This window comes from Eulemur rufifrons, chromosome 19, assembly GCF_041146395.1.
Source record: "Eulemur rufifrons isolate Redbay chromosome 19, OSU_ERuf_1, whole genome shotgun sequence".
Classification (NCBI taxonomy): domain Eukaryota; kingdom Metazoa; phylum Chordata; class Mammalia; order Primates; family Lemuridae; genus Eulemur; species Eulemur rufifrons.
The window spans coordinates 45,603,427-45,625,927 of record NC_091001.1 but is presented as its reverse complement, the minus strand read 5'-3'; the positions used below and the strand labels follow the sequence as shown (position 1 = coordinate 45,625,927).

At 50.7% G+C, this 22,501-nt stretch overlaps 1 protein-coding gene across 1 annotated transcript; it reads right to left on the bottom strand.

Moving 5' to 3' along the window:
* Positions 1-154: 154 nt before the first annotated feature.
* FBLN7 (fibulin 7) lies at positions 155-21,925 on the bottom strand. The gene is made up of 7 exons (XM_069493862.1): positions 21,733-21,925; positions 17,244-17,414; positions 7,146-7,271; positions 4,854-4,991; positions 3,712-3,849; positions 1,469-1,607; positions 155-527 (listed from the first exon to the last, which is right to left on the bottom strand). Exons 1-7 carry the CDS (start codon positions 21,923-21,925, stop codon positions 155-157), a joined length of 1,278 nt encoding a protein of 425 aa, XP_069349963.1.
* Between the last annotated feature and the right edge of the window lie 576 nt (positions 21,926-22,501).

Below are 22,501 nucleotides of genomic sequence, written 5' to 3'. Positions count from 1 at the left end.
TGTGCAGCGCTGCCCTAGAAGCCTGGGTGAACAGGCAGGTGGGCAGGGACAAGGCGGGAGGGGAGAGACGTCTGTCACAGGCAGCGCCCCCAGTGGAGTCTTCCAGGAGGAGAAATGAGCCAGATCTCCATACCCCCGTGCCCCCATGGCACCCTTAGAAGTCATAGGGGGACACGAAGATGGTGACCTTGGACACATGGTTAGCCTGGAAGGAGCGGTCCAGGTATTCCGACATGTCAACGTCCACCTCCAGCGTCTGAGGCCCCTCCAGGGTCTGGACGAGGATGAGCTCCCCCGTTTGCCTGTCTGAGCGCTGCATTACAAAGTGGCCGCGGCTGTTCCCGCCCACGATCCCAAACCGCAGGCTGTTGGGCCCGGGTCGGCCAGGAGCTGAGGCCGTGGCCATGCGGAAGAGCGTGATGGGTGGCTTCAGGTTGGAGGGCAGAGACAGGTAATGGAAGGAGATGGTCTTAGGCAGGTGGCGGCAGGGTCTGCTGTCCATGGGGCAGGGGTTTCGCTCGCACTGGCTGGAGCAGAGAGGAGACACAGAGGCAGTCAGCCTTGGGGAGACTCGAGGGGCTGCTCTGACCTGATTGTCCCACCTGCCTGCTCTCACAGGCCACCTAGGTGTGACCTTTCCCAGCCACAGGTCCCTCCCCCAGAAGCTACAGAGCTGCAGGCAAATGAATGTGGCTGGAGTCAGGCCAGGGAAGGGGTGTGCCCCGACCCCCTCTGTATGTAGTGTGCGTGTGTATATATGCTATCACTATAGTTTTTACAGAAAAATAAAGCCTGGGAATATTAAATATTAAATAACAATGGCAGTTATATGCTGGTATTCAAACCAGGTGCCCTTTCTATATGTGGTACATGTGCTGAGGTGAAACCCCAGCAGTCAGCTGGCAGCCCCCGGCAACGTGGTACTGCACAGGTGGTGAACTTTCCAAATGCAACGCTGATTCTTGACGCAGGAAACCCTGTCTTCCCTAACCATCTAGAATCAGGGTCTTATGGAAATGCTTTTGATATTTCTCTATCTTATCAAATGTAAAAGACAAATACAATGTTGCGTATTTGGTGATTCAGTACCTCATGATTATGCAGGTCAAATATCACATCTAGCTGTTCATCTAATGGCTGCACCCCCATCATCCTCTATGCAGCAGGGGAGCACTTGGTACATTACTCCCCTCGGAACTAGCTGGGTTCTTACTGCGTTAGAGCAGCAATGCATTAAATGCAACCACTAAACGGAAATGGAAGCTCAGAGAAGCCAGACTCCCAGTCTCTTGTCTCTTCTCTTTCCTATGACATAATGACTTTCTCTCAAGAGCCTCTAGGAAGAATCCAGCCCTGCCTCACTTGGAGGCCTGGGTGAGGGATGTCTGTACCCGTAGGCACGTGTACATGGCTGTGCACGGGTGAGGGATGTCTGTGCCCGGGCACGGGCAGCCTGGGCTATACTCACAAGGGAGATGTCTTCACATAGCTCACATTGCCGCTGCCCTCGGGGCACTCGGGGCTGACGCACTGGAAGCCGCCACCAGTGTTGATGCACGTGGTCCCCGGGGGACACATGTGCTGTGGGCCCATACACTCATCGACATCTGAAATACAGGACATACAATGAGGTGAGAATCTCCTCAACTGTCCCTCCATCACAGACAGAACCCAGGAGAGGACCTCATAGGCACTGGAACTTGGTGCTCCATGCATGGGGAACTTTCCAGATACCCAAGGCTTATTCTTAAAGCAGGAAGCCTGTCTTCCTTAACCATTTGGGATCGGGGTCTGGCGGAAGTGCAGCAGAACAGAAGTGCTAGGGAGCACCCTCCCTGCGATCCCGTCCTCCTCCCTGGGCACAGCAGGTGGCGGGGTGCCGGAGAGCGTGAGTGTTACCAGTCACAACGCTTCCCTCAGACTTGCCTTCTTCTCAGCCTAAGTGCCCTCGAGTTTCCCCTCCATGGTTGGTACTTGCCATCAATTTTTTTAAAAAGACTCAAATCTTCTAGAAAGCCTTCCTCTCAGCCTCACCCCATGCCAAATGCAGATGTCCCCTCTCTGACATTTGTGCGAGTTCTCTGCTCCCTTTCCAGGCATCCAACGCGCCTCTGTGGCTGGAGGCTGCTTCTTCCCAGTCCCAGCAATCCTATGTGGGCCTCCATGAATACTGTGCAGGCAGGGATGGGGGGAGGTGGGTGGGCGGCTGTCTGGATGCCTCCCCTACTCCTGTCCACGCTGCCCACTCCTCTGAGCCCTGCAGTGGAGCCCCAAGAGGAGGCGCTGGGAGCCAGCTCTCCTCCCATAGCCCCACGGCAGCCTGCGGAGAAGCCCTCTGCCCTCCCACCTCCACCTCTCTCTCAGTGGTTCACAGCCATCGTCTGGGGCCAGTGGGGCTCCTCTCTGTGTCCTGTGTCCATGGGGGAAGTCCAGCCAGGGGAGGCAGGCCTGCCCATCCTCCTAGTATGAGCCAGGCCTGCATTACAGATCCAGTTCCCCCAAAGGCCCACTGCAGCACCAGGGTTCCAGGGCCTAGAATCAGGATGAACAATAGGAGACTCCACTTGGCCTTCAGGCCTGAGACATGTGTTCTGACTCAGAGCTAATGTGCAGATCTGGTGTGTCTATGTCTATTAGTATCTGTATTTGCCCTAAGAGGAGGTGGGGTGATGGGAGTCCTCCTGCTAGTGTTCCCAGTGTCCCAGGACACGGCTGGTGGTGATGATGGTCCTTGCTGTGACGTCCTCAGCCTCTCCACTCTGCCAGCCCATTTTACACACATCCTTTCCTGCCCCCGGGTGCCTCCCCCATCACTGCAGACACTCCTTGCTAATCAAGGCGCTCTTTCCCTGAGGAACAGGCTTCAGCACTGGGGTGAAACCTGAGCCAGCTATTTTCCATTTGTACCAACCGCTCCCTTCCCCAAAATCCACTCTTTGGTCTGGGGATGCTGACTGGTCTGGACTTTACCTCCTGGCTCCCAGGCTCCCTGGCTTCTAATCCAGTTTGGCAAATGGGAGGCCTAAGGGGCTAGGGTGTTCATGCCACTGCACCACCCCTGCCTGGATGTGGTTCTGGTGGCAGCTGTGTCCACCATGGCCACAATCATCAGGCTCTGATAACTGGTCACTCCTCTTGCCCCTCAAGCCCAGGGGCACTTCAGTCTAGTCAGTCCCAGGGGGCTCCACCTCTCTTGTCCTCAGCTAGCCATCAAACAGGGCTGCTGCTGCATAGCCCAACCTCGCTAAGGGATGTAAGTGCCTGTCAGATGCTGTCCCTTTCAGAGTGGACATGCAGGTGCACACATCGGCTTATGGAGCCTTGTGGGCCCTTCCAGATTATATGATGTGGGAGACCACCCAGCCATTCTGCCTTTGGGTCCAGCCCTAGCTGAAGGCATTGCTGAGTGAACGGAAGTGACTTGACCTTGAAAAAAACAGTTACTTGCATAGGCTGGAAGAGACTATTTGCCAGAGTGGTTAAGCAACTGCTTTTCCTATTTATGTAGATGATGACGTAGGCTGATCTTTGAGAGGCACTTTGGTCAGTGGTTTCTTAAAGATTGAAGGCATCTGAAACTTTGACTCCCCTAACCACCCCACTCCTTATTGTAAGGTCCTGGGGGGGGGGTTCACAGCAGCAGCAGGTGACCCAGTGCAGGAGGCATTGTCTAGCCCCGAGGTCATCTGCCTGTGCTGCAGTCTTACTCACCCTCACAAGTCTTCCCGTCGGCCAGGGTCCGGTACCCGCCGGGACAGGTGCAGCGGTAGGAGCCCGGGGTGTTCACACAGGCGTGCATGCAGAGCCGGGGGCGCCCCTCCTGCCCGTAGATCTCACACTCGTTAACATCTGGTGACAGAAGTGCCCACTTTGACTCCAGGAGTCATGTGACGGGTGTAGCTGGCCGTGACCCAGGACAGCCGCGCCTGGATTTCTGGAAGCGATGGCAGCTGCAGCTAAGTGGCTGGGCCTTGTGCAGAGCCCCCGGAAGGGGAGCAGATATGCTCCCCTTTCTCCCGAGCCAGGGGCCCAGAGGGCTGAAAGAAGGAGAGGGAGCTGACGTGGTAGACCCTAGAGGGGCGCTTCAGTCTAAGGCTGAAGGCCACCTGGGGAGACCCTGCCGAGGCTGGCAAATCAGGCTCCCCAGAGTGTAGGGCTGGGTTGGCAGCCCCCTTAACTCTCCCTGTCTTTAGGAATGGAGTAAGAAGGTCTGGTTTCTGCTGCTGTAAAATGAGGCTATTAGCACCAACTGCCCAAATCTCAGGTTTGAACTCTGGTTTGAGTGGGTTTGAGACAGAACTTTGGTAATCAGGAGAGGTTGGCAAAAGTGAGCCGGTCAGTAAAGCTAAGCCATGAGGGGACCAGGGAATAAGTCCCAGCCCCCTGCACAGTTTGGGGCCCTGTCTGCCAGTACAGTGATTTGGGTTCCTCCTTGTCACCCTCAGATGTGATTCCCGCCAGGCTGGAGGGTAAGGGGGCTCTCGGCTCTCCTGGATGAGTGCGCGTGGCTTGGGCAGGGGACGGGCCAGGTTCTGACACGGGAGTGAGCCGGGCATCCCCTGGCTGCTTTCTCTACAGTCTTGCGTTCTTTTGACGGCCCCCGCCCCTGTCCCTGCCCAATGTCTGCGCATTAGCTACATCCTGGCAACCATTGGGCCAACACTTACCCGTAGGTAAGGCAAAGTAGCCTGGCTGTCAGAGATCGCGCCCAGGAAGCCGCCCGCCTGCCCCCTGTACCCTGGGCGCGGGCTGGGTGCGCCGGTGCAGGCAGCAGCGCCGCGAGTGGGAGCCCTTCCCCCGCCTCGATGCCGTCCCTTGCTGTCCCCGGTCCCCCCCGCGGAGCCCGCACCTACCCTGGCAGACGCTGTCTCCCGCGGCGCCGCTCAGGTGGAAGCCGGCTTCGCAGCTGCAGTGCTGGGCCCGCTCCACCTGCGCACAGCGCGGCGCGCGGCTGAAGGCGGGGTCGCCGGCCACGCTGCCCTCGGGGGCGGCTGCGGGGAGAAGACACCCTCAGTGCCTGCCCTGGCGCACCTGCCCTGGGCCCAGATCCGGGGAGGGGCCGGGAGGAGAACCAAGACGAGGGCACGGCCCCTTCTCTAAGAGCTTACTCTGGAGTAGGGAAAGGAAAGACAAGTAATTAACCATGAGCCCAATAGCCCGGTGGAAGGCCACCCAAAGGGGACGGAGGTAGGAGCGCACCCAAATAGAATATTCATGAAAAAGCAGCCACGAAGCTGCACACCAAGGAGGACTCCTATGGTAAGTGCACATTTTCACTTAAAAAGGTTTGAACAATCCCCAGATACCAACGGTGATCACAACAGTTTAAAACTATGGACCACTATTTTTTGGGGGTATTTTTTGTAATTCTCTGAAGTGTCTAAATTTTGTTTGGTTTTGTTTTTTATCAACAACATACATTACTTTTCTCATCAGAAATAAAAGTGTTTTTGAACGTTTTCAAAGGATCTAGAGCTCTCATATGGTTGGGGGAGATTCAAGGGGAATCAGTAGGAAAACTAGTCAGAGGCACAAGAGGAAAAACGCTGCACGATTCCACTTAGAGGAGGTTCCTGCAGTCACCAGATTCACAGAGGAAGGTAGGACGGTGGTTGCCAGGGCTGGGCAGTGGGCAGTTGTGTCGTGGGGACAGAATTTCAGTTTTGAAAGATGGAAAGAGTTCTGGGGCTGGATGGTGGTGACGGGTGCACCACAATGTGAATGTGCTTAATGCCACTGAACTGTGTACTTAAAAGTGGTGAAAATGGTAAATTTTATGTTATGTATATTTTACCACAGTGAAAAATAAAGCGAATGGATTTTTAAAAAAGTAATTGGAGGGACGCGCTGCCAGGGAGCAGGATGGCCACAGGCCAGTGAACGGAAGGCAGGCTCTGGCTGCCGGTCTGGGCAAGCAGGAGCCCAGGCGTCTGCTGGGCTGTCCGTGGGTGCCGCGAGGATAGGAGCTGGCTTCGGCTGTGCCTGCTCACTCCCCCTCCTTCCCCTTCCTGGTGAAGGGTCTGGTCATGGGGGTACTTCCTCCAGTGCCCTGGACCTGAGCAACATTTGCCTGAAGGTCCTACAGTGGGAGAAACCCTAACAAGTGGGGTTTAGAACATTTAAGTGACCAGGGCTGGCCTATTTGGGGTGAGAGGGAGCCCATTTCTGTTTCCCTCTGGTTTGTAAACAAGGGGAGAGGCAGTGGGGCTTCCAAGAAGGCCTGCCTCTGGCCTCAGTTTCCACAGAAAGCAGCCCCAGAGACAGGAGCTGGGAGGCCGGGGGCGTCTCATTCTGAGAAAGCGTCCAGCCGCCGACTCAGCTGAACTGAATCAAGACACATTAAGCAGCAAGTCACTTGGGGCACTATTTGATCCTGATCTTGAGCTGGGTCCAATATGAGGACCTCAAGTATTAATAAAGCTCCTATTCTCCACTGCGTTAACCACTAATACCTGCTCCCTCACAGAGCCTCCACAGAGACAAAGACAACCAGACAGAGCACATCAGGCTTTTCTGGCAAAGGAATAGGACATCCTTGAGATTGGACTTTTTTATGGACGAAACCTTGGTTGCAGCACAGAGTGTGGGAAGCCCTGTCTGTCCTCCATGGATTCCTTATCGTTGGACTTTCTTGCCACATGCAACCAGCCACTGTGTGACTTCTTAGACCTTCTGGCTGGGGATACGTTGGGACTTCAGATGTAAGTGATAACCTCATCACCAGTCAAATGCCCAGTTAGCCAGCTTTCAAAATACTGGGGCCTGCATCAGTAACTCCTGATTTTGCAGGATGTGATGGGAACATTTGAAAGGAAAGGCAGTGCTGCAGGCGGGAGAAATGCTGATTGAGCAAAGGTGGCCACAGTGAAACGTCTCAAGCCATTTAGGCTGGGAGTCAATTCTATTCCTGTTTCCTTCCACAAAAAGGAGCAAAGCCCTGGCTCCCCAAAAGAGCTAAGCTCTGTCCAAGTGACCATCTTAGGGAGCCTGAGGGATGAAGGGATGTGAAATAGAGAGGAAAAGCCTACATCTCCGAGGTGGGGGGGCGCTGAGCTCCCGACATGTCTGCCCCTAGTGACCCATGACTGGGGTCCTCCTCTCCCTGCAGCGGGACATCCTCACCCAGCCCCACGGCAGCTGCATACCGGTCTGGGCCTGGTGCTGACAGCGGCTCCCAGTCCTTCCTGGAGGACACATGCATCTGTACTGGTTGACTCCTTCTACACACGTTCCACCATTTTGACAAGGCTGGCTGGAGCATTCGCTGATATCTAGAAAAATAAATGATTTTCCAATACGACTATATGAGTTCTTTTAAAAAAAAATTAAAAATGATGGGTTAACTTTCTTTACATTGTAGGATGACTCCTACTTTCTACCTCCCCCCACACCGCCCTTGTCACCCTCTCCACCAGCAAGAGCTGCAAGGGGTCCGGCAGAGCTGGTCAGCCCCACGGCATTCAGCACGCACTGTGCCCACCTGGGACTCTGTGTGCAGGAGTTGGCCCAACACCCAGCCAGGCACCACCCAGAGGCACCATTTTCTAATCTGCAAAGGTGCAGTGTAGACGGTGGTAGCCAGGCAGAGGCGGCCACCTCTGGGCATCTGCCCACATTGCCTTTGAGTCCAGGGATGGGGAAAATGACTTTTCCAAATTCCCATACAGAAGCCCTCCTGTTGGTTAGCAGTTTTTTTTTTTTTTACGTTTCCTTAATGTTTGTAAAGGAAGACGTTCCTTGCTCATATACACAACAGTTCTATGGAAGAGGTGTATGGAGAGAGAGAGACATATTTTAAAAGCTGAAAAGGTTTTTCTCTGAGTTGTAGGCTTATGGGTAAGTTTTCTTTGCTTATTTATACTTTTTGTATTCTTCCATATTCCCACAACAAACATTTATAAATTTTAATTGGAAAAAAATGACTTTTAAAACCCTCAGGCCATGCATGTTTGTTTTGGATTTCCTAAGCCCAGTTTTAGTGAGACACAGGCCATTTCCACCAGAGAGAGGAGGTTTGTCAGCTCACTGACTTGACTACAGCGTTTTGCGAAAGAAAATTGAAAACATGTCCTTGCTGGCCTCAGAGCACCTTCCTGCTGTGTCTACTAAGGGGAAGAAACAGGTGCTTTTCTTCTAATGAGAACAACAGCCTTGTTTGGGGTGGATTGGAAGGGACTTTGGCTTCCCTGAAGTCTCCCCGTGATTGGGGTGTCATGTAGACTATTACATGGTTTCTATTCATTGTAAAATGACCCAGACTGTCTAAATGCTGCTTGTCCCTGGAGAAGGAGCCATTTCGGTCTCTCAGTAACCTCAGCCTGGTTGTGCTGTCCCTCATACATTCTGTTTTCAGATGACTGAGTTCCAGGAATGTGTCTGAAATGACACTGTACACCAAAGCCACAGAGCTCGGTATTTCCACTGCTACCTATCGTCTGGGCCCATCATTGCTCACCAGCGTGGTCTGAAAGTGGGCAGAGCACTAGGTCGTGAAGCTGTGGGCTAAGAGCCAAAAAATGTGAACACTAGTATCTTTCAACATGGCCCCAGCGGGACCAGCGCTGTCGTCTCTCCAGGAGAAGGAAGGCACTGAGCTGCCTGCCCCAGACGGTGTGGGTGGGGGCCGGGGGTGTGAACTGGACTCGACAGAGACATGCACAGGTGCCCCAGTACTGTGGACTGTCTCCTCCTCTGCGTCTGCCCAGGGTGCTCATTTCTAGGCAGGCCCCATGCAGACACTCTTGATTCTCACCTTGATATGTGGCCAGGGGCATTCCATGGCCCAGTGCCCAGTCCAGCACCCCATGAGTGTCCTGATCAAAGTACAGTTGTTGTCACATTCACATGTATCCCAGGCTGTGGCATTTAGTTAAGTGCATGGCAGAAACTGCAGGAGGGGCTGGCAAGCCAACACATGCATGATCACCCTGTTTTACTCTACTGTGTAGTAAGCACTTACTGTTTTCATGAAACCAAGCTAAGCGTTTTACATGTATGATCTGACTTTTTTCTTTTATTTCTGATTCTTTCCTGGGTTCTGTCATCTCCTTTCAAATTTTCCATTTTTCCAATCACCTCATTTCTGAGGTCTTTCTCATTCTTATTTACACTGTTATTTCATAGTTTTTATCTTTTAAAAATTTCTTTCAGCTTGTTTGGAAATATTACTTTATAGTTTTCATCTGTTCTATGGGCATTTCTTCATCATCTGTACAGACTTTGTTCTCTTTTTCTTATATTTTGGCTAGAATCTGGAAAGAGTCCTTTTCTATTACTCATATTCAAGTGAAGTAAGTTTTCCCATACAGCTTTGCTAATTTCATGACTCTGAAATTCCCACTTCTGTTGTTTTTTCAATGTGATCAGACACGGGGCCTCACACGTTCTCAGCTCTGCGTCTTGCCCTTTTATCTGGATGGTCGCCTCTTCCAGTTGCACTTATTTTCCTTGTTGTCCTCAATTTGGATGCTCCTTCCGTTAGAGTCTCCTCAATATGAGGGCTTCGACTTGGAAAGTTCTGAAGGTTCCTACAGGCCAGACAACTGCAGCAGCTGAAACTTCCTATTGAACAGGAAACTGACCCAGAAAGGCTGGCACTGAGACAGATCCTAGTCAAATGACTGAATTTTAAAGAAAAAGAAAAACATCTTTTGGGCCTCCAGACAAAAAGACCAAGAAACTTATGGTGGAAACAACAGCATCAATTTAAAACAGAAGATATAGAGTAACATATCTAAGATACTCAAGGAAAGAAAAATGTAAGCTAGGTATTTTATATATAATCAAGTTGACACCTGGTTAAAAAAAAGCTGCACATATTTTGAAAGTGGGAGAACTCAGGGACCTGCCTCGACTGGACAGACGCCAGTGTGGGGACAGGGGTGCCGTTCACCACGGCGGAAGAGACATATCAACCAGTTGTGAGTCATGGAACTGATATGGACCCTGATTCAAACAAAGTGATAAAAATATGTGAGACAATTAGGGGAATTTTCACCCTAATTAGATATTTGATGAGATTAAGGAATTTGCTGTGTTGATAATTATTGGGTTTTAGGTACATAAGTTCATTATACTATCCTCTATACTTTTCTGTGTTTGAAATTTTCCATAATGGAAAAAGTTTTAAGATGCTTATCTTAGCATTATTTGTGATTATGAAAACCTGGAAACAATAAAGGGATCATTCAGTAAAGCACTGAGTTGCCCTTATGAGGAAGTGCTTCATAATCATGCAAAGTTACGTTTAGAAAGAAGAGGTAATGGAGAATTGCTCACATTACTGTCTACACACAGATGATACTGAACAGGTGAAACTTCCATATACGTGCTTGGCTAAAAGACTGGAAGGAGACTTATAGTTTTTAAACATAGTCTCTCATTCATTCTTTCATGTATTCATTCATTCCATCATTTGATAAATCAGCTAGCCAGTCAGTTACTCAGTAAGTATTTATTGAGTGACTGCTATGTGTAAGGCAGCTTTTTCTGCTTAAATCCTTTTTTAACGGTTTCTGAGAAAAGGCCTCCAGATACAGAAGGTGAGATGGACTAAAGTTCTGCTCCATTCTGACTGCAAAATAACCTTCCAATACTCCATCCAACACCACCAGCCCCGCCTTCCACAGCCTCCCCCAGGTCTGCCTCTGCAGGCCCCTCCTTCTCCATGTGGCCTCTCACTGCCCTGCAGCCCTCTGTCCTGAGCCATGTCTCTGCACCCTCTCCTTGTGGGTGCTCCAACCACTGTCCATGGGTTTAAACACCAGCTTATGCTAATAACTCCCAACCGGGCATCTCCAACCCTCCTGCTCCCTTGAGCTCTGGATGATATCCAGCCATCCGCCTGACATGTCTGGGGCTGGAATGAATGCATCTCCACTCACAATGTCTCACAGCCATTGGAACTTAACATGTCCAAAATGGAATTCTAATCAATGACCTACAGAAAGGCTGTTTAGAAACAAACCTACATCTGCAGCTCTGTTTCTGTTACCTGTGTAAATGACACCCTGCTCCCCATCAGCCAAGCCTGAGCCTCGGAGCCTTGACTTCTCCTGGCTCAGCCCACAAGGGATAGTGGCAGGTTCATTAATTCTGTCTCTAAATTTACCTTGACCTTCCCTGCCATAATCTCTCCCCTGGACCTCTCCGACAGCCATCTATGTGGTTTCCCAGCTTCCATTCTTGTCACCCCCAAAGCATTCTCTACACAGCAGTGACATACAAACCTAATCACAACACTCATGTTAAACCTGTTTACTGTGCTTAGAACTATTAATATTTAGGTCACTAAATATGAAATGTCCTATTTCAAATCAACAATGTAGTTTATTATATCTCAAACAAGAAGCAGTACAATTAATCAAAGTATGCACCTAAACTATCGACACAGTTTTGCCATCTTAATGGTAGCTGGTTTATGCCAGCAGTGAAGAAGCCTGGAGAGTGAGTCGCGATGAAATTGAGAAAGGCGTTTTCCGCAGCTTGTTGAGAAGTGAATATTTTTCCTTGCAAGAAGTGGTCCAAAGTCTGGAAGAAGTGGTAGTCAGTTGGTGCAAGGTCTGGTGAATACAGTGGATGACAGAGAGTTTCCAAGTCCAGCCTCTGTAGTTTGAGCAATGTTGTTTGTGTGACATGTGGTCGAGTGTTATCTTGGAAGAGGATTGGCCTGTCTCTATTGACCAATCTCAGCTGCTTAATCACAAGCATCCTCATCATTTCATCCAATTGGTTGCAGTGGACATCAACTGACCAGGTTTCATGAAGCTGTAGTGGATAATACCAGTGCTGGACCACCAAACACACACCATTAGCTTTTTTGGATGAATAATTGGTTTTGGACTGTGTTTTGGCACTTCATCTTTATCCAACTATTGTGCCGAGTGTTTGCGATTGTCAAGAGAATCTATTTTCCATTCCATGTAACAATATGGTGTAGAAATGGTTTGACTTTATGTCATGAAAGCAAAGAAAGGCAAGCTTTGAGACAATTTCTCTTCTGACACTCATTTATTTCATGGGGAACCCATCTATCCAGCTTCTTTACCTTGCTGATTTGTTTCAAATGGTCCAATATTATTGGAATAGTAATGTCAGACCTTGCTGCTAACTCATGCATGGGTTGAGATGGATTTGATTCCACTGCAGCTTTCAGCTGATCATTATCCCCACCTTGGTGTCAGATCACCCACATGGCTCATTTTCAAGATTAAAATCATCAGAAGAAAACTTCTCAAACCATTGACGTACTGTGCATTCATTAGCCACATCCTTCCCAAACACTTTGTTGATATTTCAAGCTGTCCACGTAGCATTGGTTCCACGATGGAACTCATATTTGAAAATAACACTAATTTTTTTACTTAGCCGTGGTTTCACAAAAACTGCTCTAAAAAAATTTGAAAGATAATCACAAGCCACAACATGAGTTTGAAAGGCTGAGGATGTGCCCTCACAAAGAAATGTAAAAGTGAAATGTCAGCGATATCAACTGTCAAACTTAGTACTTAAGGAAATCGGACATTTCATACTTAATAACCTTAATACAACCCCACCGCCCACATGGCCCTGCGATCACAATAGCTGGCTTGAGTGTCTCTCCAGCGCGCATGCTCTCCAGTGGCAAAGTTCTATACTATATTTTTTCATGTCTTCAAATGTGCCAAATTCTTCCCTTCCTCAGGGTCTTTGTGATATTACTCCCTCCTCCTGGAGTGGGGTCCCCCTGATGCCACCCAGCTGCTGCTCTTCACATGACGAGGTCCCATTCATCCTTTCATCTCAGCAGCACTGTCATCTGCTCAGAGGGGCCCTCACCTTTTCCTCTGCCCCATGTTATTTACTCTCAGTTGTTTGTTAGGTCTCGTCAAAGCAGTTACCCCAAATGCTGTATTTGGCTGCTTTGCTTCGTTTTGTCTCCCTCCTTAGAACATGAGCCCTTCCAGGCTGGGGTGGCGTCTGCTGCACTCAGCATTGAATCCCTAGTGTTTGGCACAGTGATTTGTTCATAGATGGTGCTCAGGGAACATTGGTTGAACAAAAAAAATGAAAGTTAAAAATAAAGGGTGGAGGCCGAGCACGGTGGCTTACATCTGTAATCCTAGCACTCTGCGAGGCCTAGGTGAGAGGATTGCTTGAGGCCAGGAGTTCAAGACCAGCTTGAGCAAGAGCGAGACTCCATCTCTGCAAAGAATAAAAACATTACAAGTGCATGATGACACACACCTGTAGTCCCAGCTACTTGGGAGGCTGAGACAGGAGGATTGGCTGAGCCTAGGAGTTTGAAGTTGCAGTGAGCTAGGATGATGTCACTGCACTCTAGCCAGGGTGACAGAGAAAGACCCTGTCTCAGAAAAAATAAAACAAGGTAAAAATAAAGGTTGAGGATGACTGACAAAATGATTATTTTTCACCAGCATGATGGTAAGTAACAAAGGTATTTATTTCTCTCAAGTTTGTTCTTTGGTTACCTGTGTTGTCAAAGGCACAAGGCCTTAGGCTATGGTCTCCCCAATTCGGAAAGCTTCAAATCGTAAAAACTCTCCCTTCAGAGAAAGAAGGGGGGAAAAGAAAATAATCCAGGAAGCTGATGGCTGTTTTCCATTCTGGAGTTCTGGGGCCCATCTCTGCCTGCTGTTTTTAAATGACATAATCATGTGTAATTTCCTTCTCTGCCAAGTTGGGTTCATCACCTTCTTTCTAAGCAGCTGACTGGGGCTGGGGTGAGCGACAGTTCTTAAAGTGCTGCCAAGTTTTTCCCTGACGCTTTGGGTCTTGAAATGAATCCTCTGTAATTAAGAACTGTGGTCACAACACATGACTACAGACTGGTGACATGGAACAGGAAGGGGCTGTGCTCAGTGGCTGGTGATAAGAGTCTAGGGTTGGTCACTAGATTGTTGAGCTCCAGCCTATATCCCTTCCCCAGTGATAGTACTGTCACAATTGGTCATGAAACAGCAGACAGAAGCATTATTTTTCCCTCTTGACAGGTCTGGCTGACAGCACTTTGAGGCTCTTACTGGAGACAACATCCATGAATCAAACAGATTCCCTCTGAGAACAGAGGTGTCAGTGCAGGCACAGCCTACTAGCTTGGGAGGAGCTGTGTCCAGCCGCTGGTTGGGCAACTTGGTTGTGACATACGGGTATTTCTGTTTTCTCACCACCATGGGTGGCCCAGTCTACATTTAAAGAGATGAAAAATATCCAAGATCTCATCACGGACTGACCACCTTGTTCCCTGAGTTAATCCTTCCCAAGTTTTAGAAAGCAAATGTGGCCCCGGGAGAAGTTGAGGGTGGGCTGCACCATGCAGTCCTCTGGTGTGGAGGTCAGGAAAGAAGGATAAACGGCCAGGAAGGAGGCTGTAGGGAGAGGGGAGATGAAGAACACAAGGTGCATCTGGAATGAGCTCGCAAGTCCAAGGGCAAGACTCAGGACGAGTGCTACATTGGCCCATGGGAAAGGCCCACAGATTTGCTGGCAGCTTGGCAGGTGGGACTGTCTTCTCTTCACAGTGGTCCTGCAGGGAAAGTCTGGCTTCCATGTCTCAGGAAAGGGAAGCCTGCCAGAGGGGTTGAGGGCTCTGATCTTTATAACGGCTGGCGTGGCCTTCCCAAAACATCAGGGCAAGTGGCAGCAAGCATGCACGGGTGTCCTCCCTGGCCAGTGCTGATGCATATTCAGTCTACCTTTTGCCTGTGGCTGGCAGCCATTCAGACTGCTTAGGCCCCAAAATGCAATCATCAGTTTTCCAGAATTTTCAAAGTCTTTTCTGTTTCTGGCAGTAGCAAGAACCAGTAAAGTGGTATTTCTCAAAATTTAGTTAACATCAGTATTACTTAAAAATGCGGATGTCGTGGGCCTCATCTATAAAGATCCTCACCCAGTAGGTCTCTTGAGCAAGTTTTCCAGGTGACTCTGGAGCACCTGAATGTTTGAGAACCATGGCACACCAGTCACGATAACAGCAGGACCCGCCTTTCCGTTGAGGGGGCACTATTGCAGCAAGGCAGGTGCGTGACTAAAGCGCCCAAGGTCCAGAAGGAGGCAGCAGATACACCCAGGGTCTCTGGGAAGACATCCTTGTGCAGCTGCTAAGACGGAGCTGTGCTGCGGGGAGCACCTCGGGTCCCCACCTTCTGTCGAGCAACTGTGTTCCTTTGCTTCCGCCACTTAAGACTGTTCCTGGGCCTCCCGTGTTTTATATCTATCTGCCTAAAAAGGCATTCTTTCACCAGTCTTCTCTGATGAACTCATCTTTTCACTTTAACCCCATGATGGTCCTTGTAAATGTATGTCACCGTTGGGGACAGGATATTTGGATAATATCTGAGCAAGACAGAAAAACTAGCACATGAGTAAAATGTGTTTCTGCCCGCAGCACCGCTGGGGGGCACGTGGGCCGTGCAGCCCTCTGGAGAGTAACACACAGCGCTCAGTTCAAAGTGAGCACGCAGCCAGCAGCCCCCACTCCAGCCGCAGACGTGCAGCCCAGAGACAGAGTAGAGGGGTAAGAAGACACTGGCAGCACTGTGTGTGGTGGCCAGAGTAGACTGCAATCAGGTGCCCATGACAGGTGGACACATAAGGTGTGAGGTGCATCCCATAGAGGATGGGGCAACCATCAGAGGTGCTGAGGCTGGCTGCACATGGCCACACAAGTGTGTCCTGAAAGTGCTGAGTGGACCGAGAAAGAAACCAGCTAGGTTCTGTAACCTCAATCTGTAAGTTAAAAATACAGACACCCAAAGCAGTGAGAGTAAAATGTCTCTGTGTACCCACCTCTGCTGCCATGGTTATCACCATGAGGTGCTTAACCTGGATTGAGGGACAAGAGCAAATACCAGGGCTGGGGTGGGGTGGCTCACACCTGTTATCCTAGCACTCTGGGAGGCCGAGGCAGGAGGATCACTCGAGGTCTGGAGTTGGAGACCAGCCTGACCAAGAGCAAGACCCTGTCTCTATTAAAAATAGAAAAATTAGCCGGGCATGGTGGTGCATGCCTGTAGTCCCAGCTACTCTAGAGGCTGAGGCAGGAGGATCGCTTGAGCCCAGGAGTTTGAGTTTGCTGTGAGCTATGATGATGCCACTATACTCTACCGGGTCAACAGAGTGAGACTCTGTCTCAAAAAAGAAGAGTAAATACGAGATATTGGCATTTCCCCTGGTGTGTTTGCACATTACAATGACTTATATTTTCTGGCTGGTTCCCAGATAGGTCTGAGAGCTGGCACCTGTGATCAATCTTCGAACCATCGTCTTCCAAAGACTCACGAAATAGATGCTTAAATCCGTGAATGTGATTCTCATTGCCCCAAGCTTCTCATGGCCATCCATGTTCATCTTTAGAGATGGCATATTTTCTGGGGTTTTCAGTTTATTTATGCATCTAAAATCCTCTCTCTATGCTGTCCTTTGCAATCTATTCATGTGATATCTGTGTTTCTCCTTCAGCTTTTTGGCTGGAATCATGGACATTCTGCCCCAGCAGACATTTACGAACCTTGCTCTGAAAATGAGTGGTATCCATGATTTTTCTGACCATAGACTTTGGAAAAGCCAACAAAGTATGTGTGCCAAGTCTGATATTCCTGCATATCAAAAAAGTGCTGTTTTCAAACCTACTGCAGAGAGAAGAGAAAAGTTTTCCCTGCCTCCCCTCACCTCAGTGGACTGTCCCGGAGGCTGTGGACGCCAAGCGACAATGCAGACAGAAAGTCGATGCGTTTCCTCAGCAACAGCCTTGGGAACAAACTGCAGTCCCAGAATGGAACAGCCGTGGGAACACTTACCTGTAGTATCTTCCTCTTGTCCCTGTCCCCAACCCACAGGCAGCTTCTTGCCCTCACACTGCTAAGAACCAGTCACCAACATCCCGAGCAGAGTGTGGTGTTGAGGGGCACAGAAGCCAGGGCACAGTGGCCAGGTGTGAATCAGCTCAGCCCATACCCCACCCCCATCTGCGTGACCTTGGGCAAGTTCCTTAACCTCTGTGTGCCTCAGTTTCCCCACATGCAAAACAAGACTGAACTGTTGTGAGGGGTTAGTGAGCTTGGGCAGATGCAGCCAGCCCAGGCCTGACCCGGAGGTGAGTGATCAGACACGTTGGCTGCTGTCCTGCGGTTGAAGAATGACGAAAAACTCAGGCAGAAAGTGTCCCAAGAACGACCCCTTCTATCCAGCAGACCCTGCTGCGCTGTACCGGGTCCCGCCCAGTGGGAGGGAGGGAGGGACGATACCTCTACAGCGGGGCTGCTCCCCCGTCCAGGTGCCATTGGGAAGACACACCACGCTGCTGGGCCCCACCAGCCGGAACCCGGGGTTGCAGGTAAAATGGACTTCGTGATCCACTAAGTACTTGCTCCCAAACTTTTTGCCGTCTGGAGGGGCGTTCAGAGCTGGGCAGGAAACTGTAAGGAGAAATGGAAGGATTAAGAGCCCCTTTTCCTGGACCACAGCCACTTAGACATCACTCTGAATGACAGGACGTCCCAGCTTTGAGCGCCCCTCTGTCACGTGCCTCCTGCCGGCTGTGCGCTGTGCTGGCCATTCTGAGTGCTCTGTCTCATGGGGTCCTCAAAGCACTCTTGGAGATGGGTAGTACGGTGCCCGCCTAGTGACAGGCTCAGAGACAATGAGTGTTGTGCGCAGGGCCTCGCAGCGTGGGAGGGTCAGATGCCCCTCGGTGTGGCTGGCCCACCCCCTCACTCTGCTTCCTCGAAGCGCCAAGCCCCCTGGGTTTCTTTAGGTCTCCTGAGCAGGCCGGGCTCAGCCCTACCTCCAGGCCTGGGCTTTTGCTCTTCTCTCTGCCTGGAATGTTCCTTCCCTAGAACTTCCACAGCAGGCTCCTCCTCACTCTTCGGGTCTCCACTCAAACGCCACCACCTCCCAGAGTGTTCCCTGACCACCGTGCCTAGCTGAGACCTCCCCACACACTCTCTGTCCCCTGAGCTCACTTTGCTTTCTTCTTGGCATTTGTAACCACTGGAATTTTCTTATTGCTTCTTTCCACATTTGTTGTCAGAATGCATCTGGCCTGTGTCCCTGCTGTATCCCCAGCACTAGTCCAGTGCCTGGCACATAGTGAGTGCTCGATGAAAAATTCTTAAAGGAACGAATGAAACATTAATTTTTGCACAACTACCATGTACCAGGCACTATATTAGGCACTTAGGATATATTAATATCAGCGAACAAAACAGACAAAATCCAGCCCTCAAGACACCCACTATCTAGCAGGGGAGACAACTGATAAGTGATCAATAAGCAATGGCAGAGTGGTGTCATATAGAAAATGAAAGTAGGCAATGGTGCCGGGGGTGCCGCAGGAGGGGCGCGATTTTGAATCTGGCGGTCAGGGTAGGCCTCACTGGAACCGACTGAAGTCGGAGGCACAGCCATGCAGATATCTGGGGAAGGCAGAGGAAGCAGCTGGTGCAAAGGCCCTGAGGTGGGCGTGTGCCCAGGAGGCCTGCAGCATGGCAAGGCGGCCACCGGGCTGGAGAGGAGTAGGTGAGGCAAAAGGTGGTTGGTGATGAGTCAGGCAACGGGGAGCGAGAGATACTTACACAGGGCAACTGAAAGGGGGCAAAAAGGCCACACCACTTGTTCTTTGCATGGGACCAGGCCACTGAGGGTATGAGCCGAGGCATGAAGTGACCTGACTTCCAGCATCACTGCAGCTGCGGCTTGAGCCGGAAGTGCCAGGGCGAGGGCGGAAGGGAGGGCGGCCCAGGCCAGGGTGGTAGCCGGGCGGGGAGGGAATCCTGGCTGCGCTATGAAGGCAGAACTGGCCAATTTCCTGAGGGACTGTTGTGGCTGGAGAGAGACAGGGGCAGCTCACTCACCCCTCTTCTGTCTGGGGCAGAGCGTCGCGCCCATGGGCAGCTCAGGCCGCGTTTGTTTAATAAGCGAGTGCCCAAGGTTGGGACGGCGTGGACTTGGATTCAGTGTAGATGGAAATTCAGGTAAACTCCAAGTGTCATTTGTCATTTTAGGATTTTAAACAGACTAAAATAAAACTGTTGCTTCAGCTGTGCAGGTTGAAGCAAGAGACAGAGAGTTACTCAGCACCCACTGTGAGGGGCACATGGGCCAACATGTTTATCAGGGGTGCCCTGGACCTGAGGCCACTGAGGAAGGAGCACGACGGACCTCCCTGTCCCGGAGGGCAGCTGGCAGGGTGCTATAGCTCTGCCCCAAATCCCACCTGGGCCAGGCCCAGCCTGGGGTCCCCCATGGAACAGCCATGCCTGGCCCGGGAAGGACGCTCAGAGGCCCGTGTGATTGGGGAATGTCCGAACCCTGCTCCGTTGCCTTCCTTGAGCAAAGCCCCAAGTTGGCGCCCAGTGCTGATAACCTGTGAGAAGCAAGCGAGTGAGAGCTCACTTCTCGACATGCGTGGCTCCCAGGGTGCCATCTCGTTCTCTGAAACTTTACAGTTCTTTTTAAAATTGCACTTCACTGTGTTATTAATAAAAGGGTTTAAATGCTTGGAGGGGAAAGGAGTGAGGTCTGTCTGGGGATGAAAAATCTTTAAAAACCTTGAAAAAGGAAGACGACCTGCTGGAGCAACTCACACGTAAATTGCACCTCAGTAGATCAAACAGTATCTGAACATAGTAGGTGCTCCATAAATGTGAATGGAATGAATGAATGGTTACAAATTAATTGAGTATCAATTTGTAGTGACATTCCAAATGGGAGCAGCAGACCCCGGCCCTGATGAAAGGATGAGAACCTGTGCCTCGGTTGATCCCTTTCACTCTGAGCACATCCTGTGAGTCTGCAGAGCCCTGTCCCTGACTCTTCCCAAATGAGGTTAATGTGTGAGGAATGCGATCAGCAGTTTAGCCACCAGCGACCTGGGGGCATGAAGGAGGCTGCTCTGGATGAGCCCGGCTGATCTGCTGTGATGCTGTCAGGAAAGAAAGGCCAGGAACATAGAAGGGAGAAACCGGCATGGAAGCCAGAAGGAGGAAGACCAAGAATTCTCCAGAACTAGAAATTATTCTTCCTGACTCCCAGAAAATGCCCTTAAAAAAAAAAAAAAAAAAAAAGCAAAAGCTAATTTTCCCACTACCTGCCATTCGCTCTGGACATGTTTCTGCCCTTCCCCCAGGTGCGGGGGTCCTGCCACCCACCACACTTTGCAGTGGGGGCCTGACAGCTGCCTGCTCTCTGCAGGGTCGTCACAGGATTAGCCTCCGTGCAAGTGACATACCCAGCACAGTGAGAAACACAGTATATGGTGATGATTTGATTTTTTTTTTTAAAGATAATTTGCCACTTTTAAAAATCTAGCATGTTTCAGGGATAAAAGACCCTGAATCTGGGGATGAGAAGATTAATAACGTAAAAATAGCTACCTTTCTGTCTGTCTAGTGGACAGGGGCCTCTATCATGGGGAGGGCAGTTGTATAAATTATTCCCTGCAGGCTCTTTGCTGAAACTCCCAGGACCACAGGCAGCTCTGATCCCGTGAAAACAAACTCTCTGTGGAGTCAAGGCATTAGCAGGAAAAAAAAAAAATCGCTAGAGCAGGGCTCTCTCACTGCTAACTCACTTCTCTTGGCCTCAGTTTCCCCATCTGTAGCAGGAAAGAAAGATACCCTGCTTGCCTTATGGAGTTGGGTATGTTGAGCCCCACCAAGGGCTCAGGCCTCACCGTGCCTTGGGAAGTGTGCTGTTTGGCTGGGAGGTCTCATTCCGCACCAGGGGAGCCAAGGAAAACAGGAGTCGACTTGGTGCCGCTGAGATCTGGATTTGCTACCATAACCTCTGGCAAGGTAGGAAATCCAAGCACTTCCCCAGGAAACTCCATCTCGCACAACAAAGAAGGCCCTTGATAAATGTGTCTGCAGCGAGTAGCTGATGTCACATGTTCCATGGGCTCATGGCTTAGACAAACATGACTGCCCCCTGCCCCCCAACACCCCCAGGGGAGGCCGGAGGAAAACCAGCCACCATCTCTGGGCTTTGGCAGCGTGAAAGTCGTTACCAGGACAACCAGGAGAAAGTGCCCAGTGTCTGGTGGAGACCTACCCTCGGAAGAGAGAGTCCGCGTGCCCACTGTAACCTCACCAGACAAATGGAACTTGTCCTCGGCAGCCCTTCCCTCCCACCCCGCTGGTACTAATGGGGACTCACTGGAAGACGTATTTTCCTGCCTGAAAAACTGGAGCCAGTGTTGGGTTCATGGACTGTGACAAGTGTACCCCACTGGCGTGGGCCAGGGATGGTGGGGATGGTGTATCGGGGTGTGTGTGTGTGTACGGGAACAGTGTGTGTCAGAGCTCTCTGTGCTTTCCACCCAGTTTCACTATGCACTTAAAACTGCTCTAAAAATAGTCTATGAAATTGAAATAACAAATAAAAACAAAAACAAAACTGGTGCCAACTGCTGTTTCCATGGGTGGGGCTTGCCCTAAAAGCTATGCCTTTCAACAGTCTGTCAGGATGACAAGAAGACATGATGGCTGTTGGGTATAAGAGGAAATGGGGTGACACTCTGACTCGGGGAGAACAGAGAGAGCAGCCACCTGTTGATACTCTGCCCCCAGCCCCACTCCCCCCAGCCAGGGCTAAAAATGGGCAGCAGACGGAGCAAGGCAGGGAAGGGCGAGGGCCAGGGGCCTCAGGCAGGGTGGACTTGGCTGGGGAGAGCATCTCAGGGGAAGGGCTAGAGCGTTGTCCTGGGGCCCCAGAGGTGCTGACTTGGGCACCCACCTGGCGGCGCATCCGGGGCCACCCTGCTCACAGAGCTCTGCAGCGCTGCCAGCCGGCTCTTCATGTGGCGGATGCCCTCGGCGAAGCGCGTCTCCTGGCCCTTCAGCAGCTGCTGCAGCTGGCGGATGGCCGAGAGGAGCTGCTGTTTGCTGAGGCAGTTCTGGGGAGAGAAGACACCACCACCGCCACCCATTGTGACTGGCTCAGTCGCACACGCTCACTCTGGGCCTGCAGAAGTCACTCAAGCCACACAGTCCAAACTGCCCTAGCCGCTCACTAAGCACGACGTGACAGTCACCTCCAGCTGGACAGCCCCAAGCACACGAATCCTAGCTCACTAAGCACGACGTGACAGTCACCTCCAGCTGGACAGCCCCAAGCACACGAATCCTAGTCCCCATTCACCCTTCGACAAAAACAAAGCACGGCAGGATGGAAGACTCTGAGTGACCGGGTGGTTGAACAACTGTCTGAATCCGAAGTGCCTCATAATCACTGCTCTGTTACTCCAAAAGACACGCTCGCCCATCCTGCACTCTAAGGTAATGCCCTGAGACCTGGGTCTTGGTGAACTTTTTCTTTCTTTCCCCTTCGGACATTTTAAAAAGCAAATGGGTGATAGAACATATAGAACAGGCAAAACAGGAATGCCCAGTGGTCCTTACACTTTTAAACATATCACAGGGCCAATGAGAAAAGAACTCAATGGAGTTAAAGAGGCATTTAATAAAAGTTAACATCTAGTTCTGACGATTTTTTAAAAGCCACA

Bases quoted from the DNA above. Each gene is read 5' to 3' on its own strand.
- FBLN7 (XM_069493862.1), bottom strand. From the start codon at position 21,925: ATGGGTGGCGGTGGTGGTGTCTTCTCTCCCCAGAACTGCCTCAGCAAA. The intron at 17,415-21,732 runs GTGGGTGCCCAA...TTCTCCTTACAG, and splicing joins GGCCCCGGATGCGCCGCCAG to TTTCCTGCCCAGCTCTGAAC. The intron at 3,850-4,853 runs GTAGGTGCGGGC...TTCTGTCACCAG, and splicing joins GGGAGACAGCGTCTGCCAGG to ATGTTAACGAGTGTGAGATC.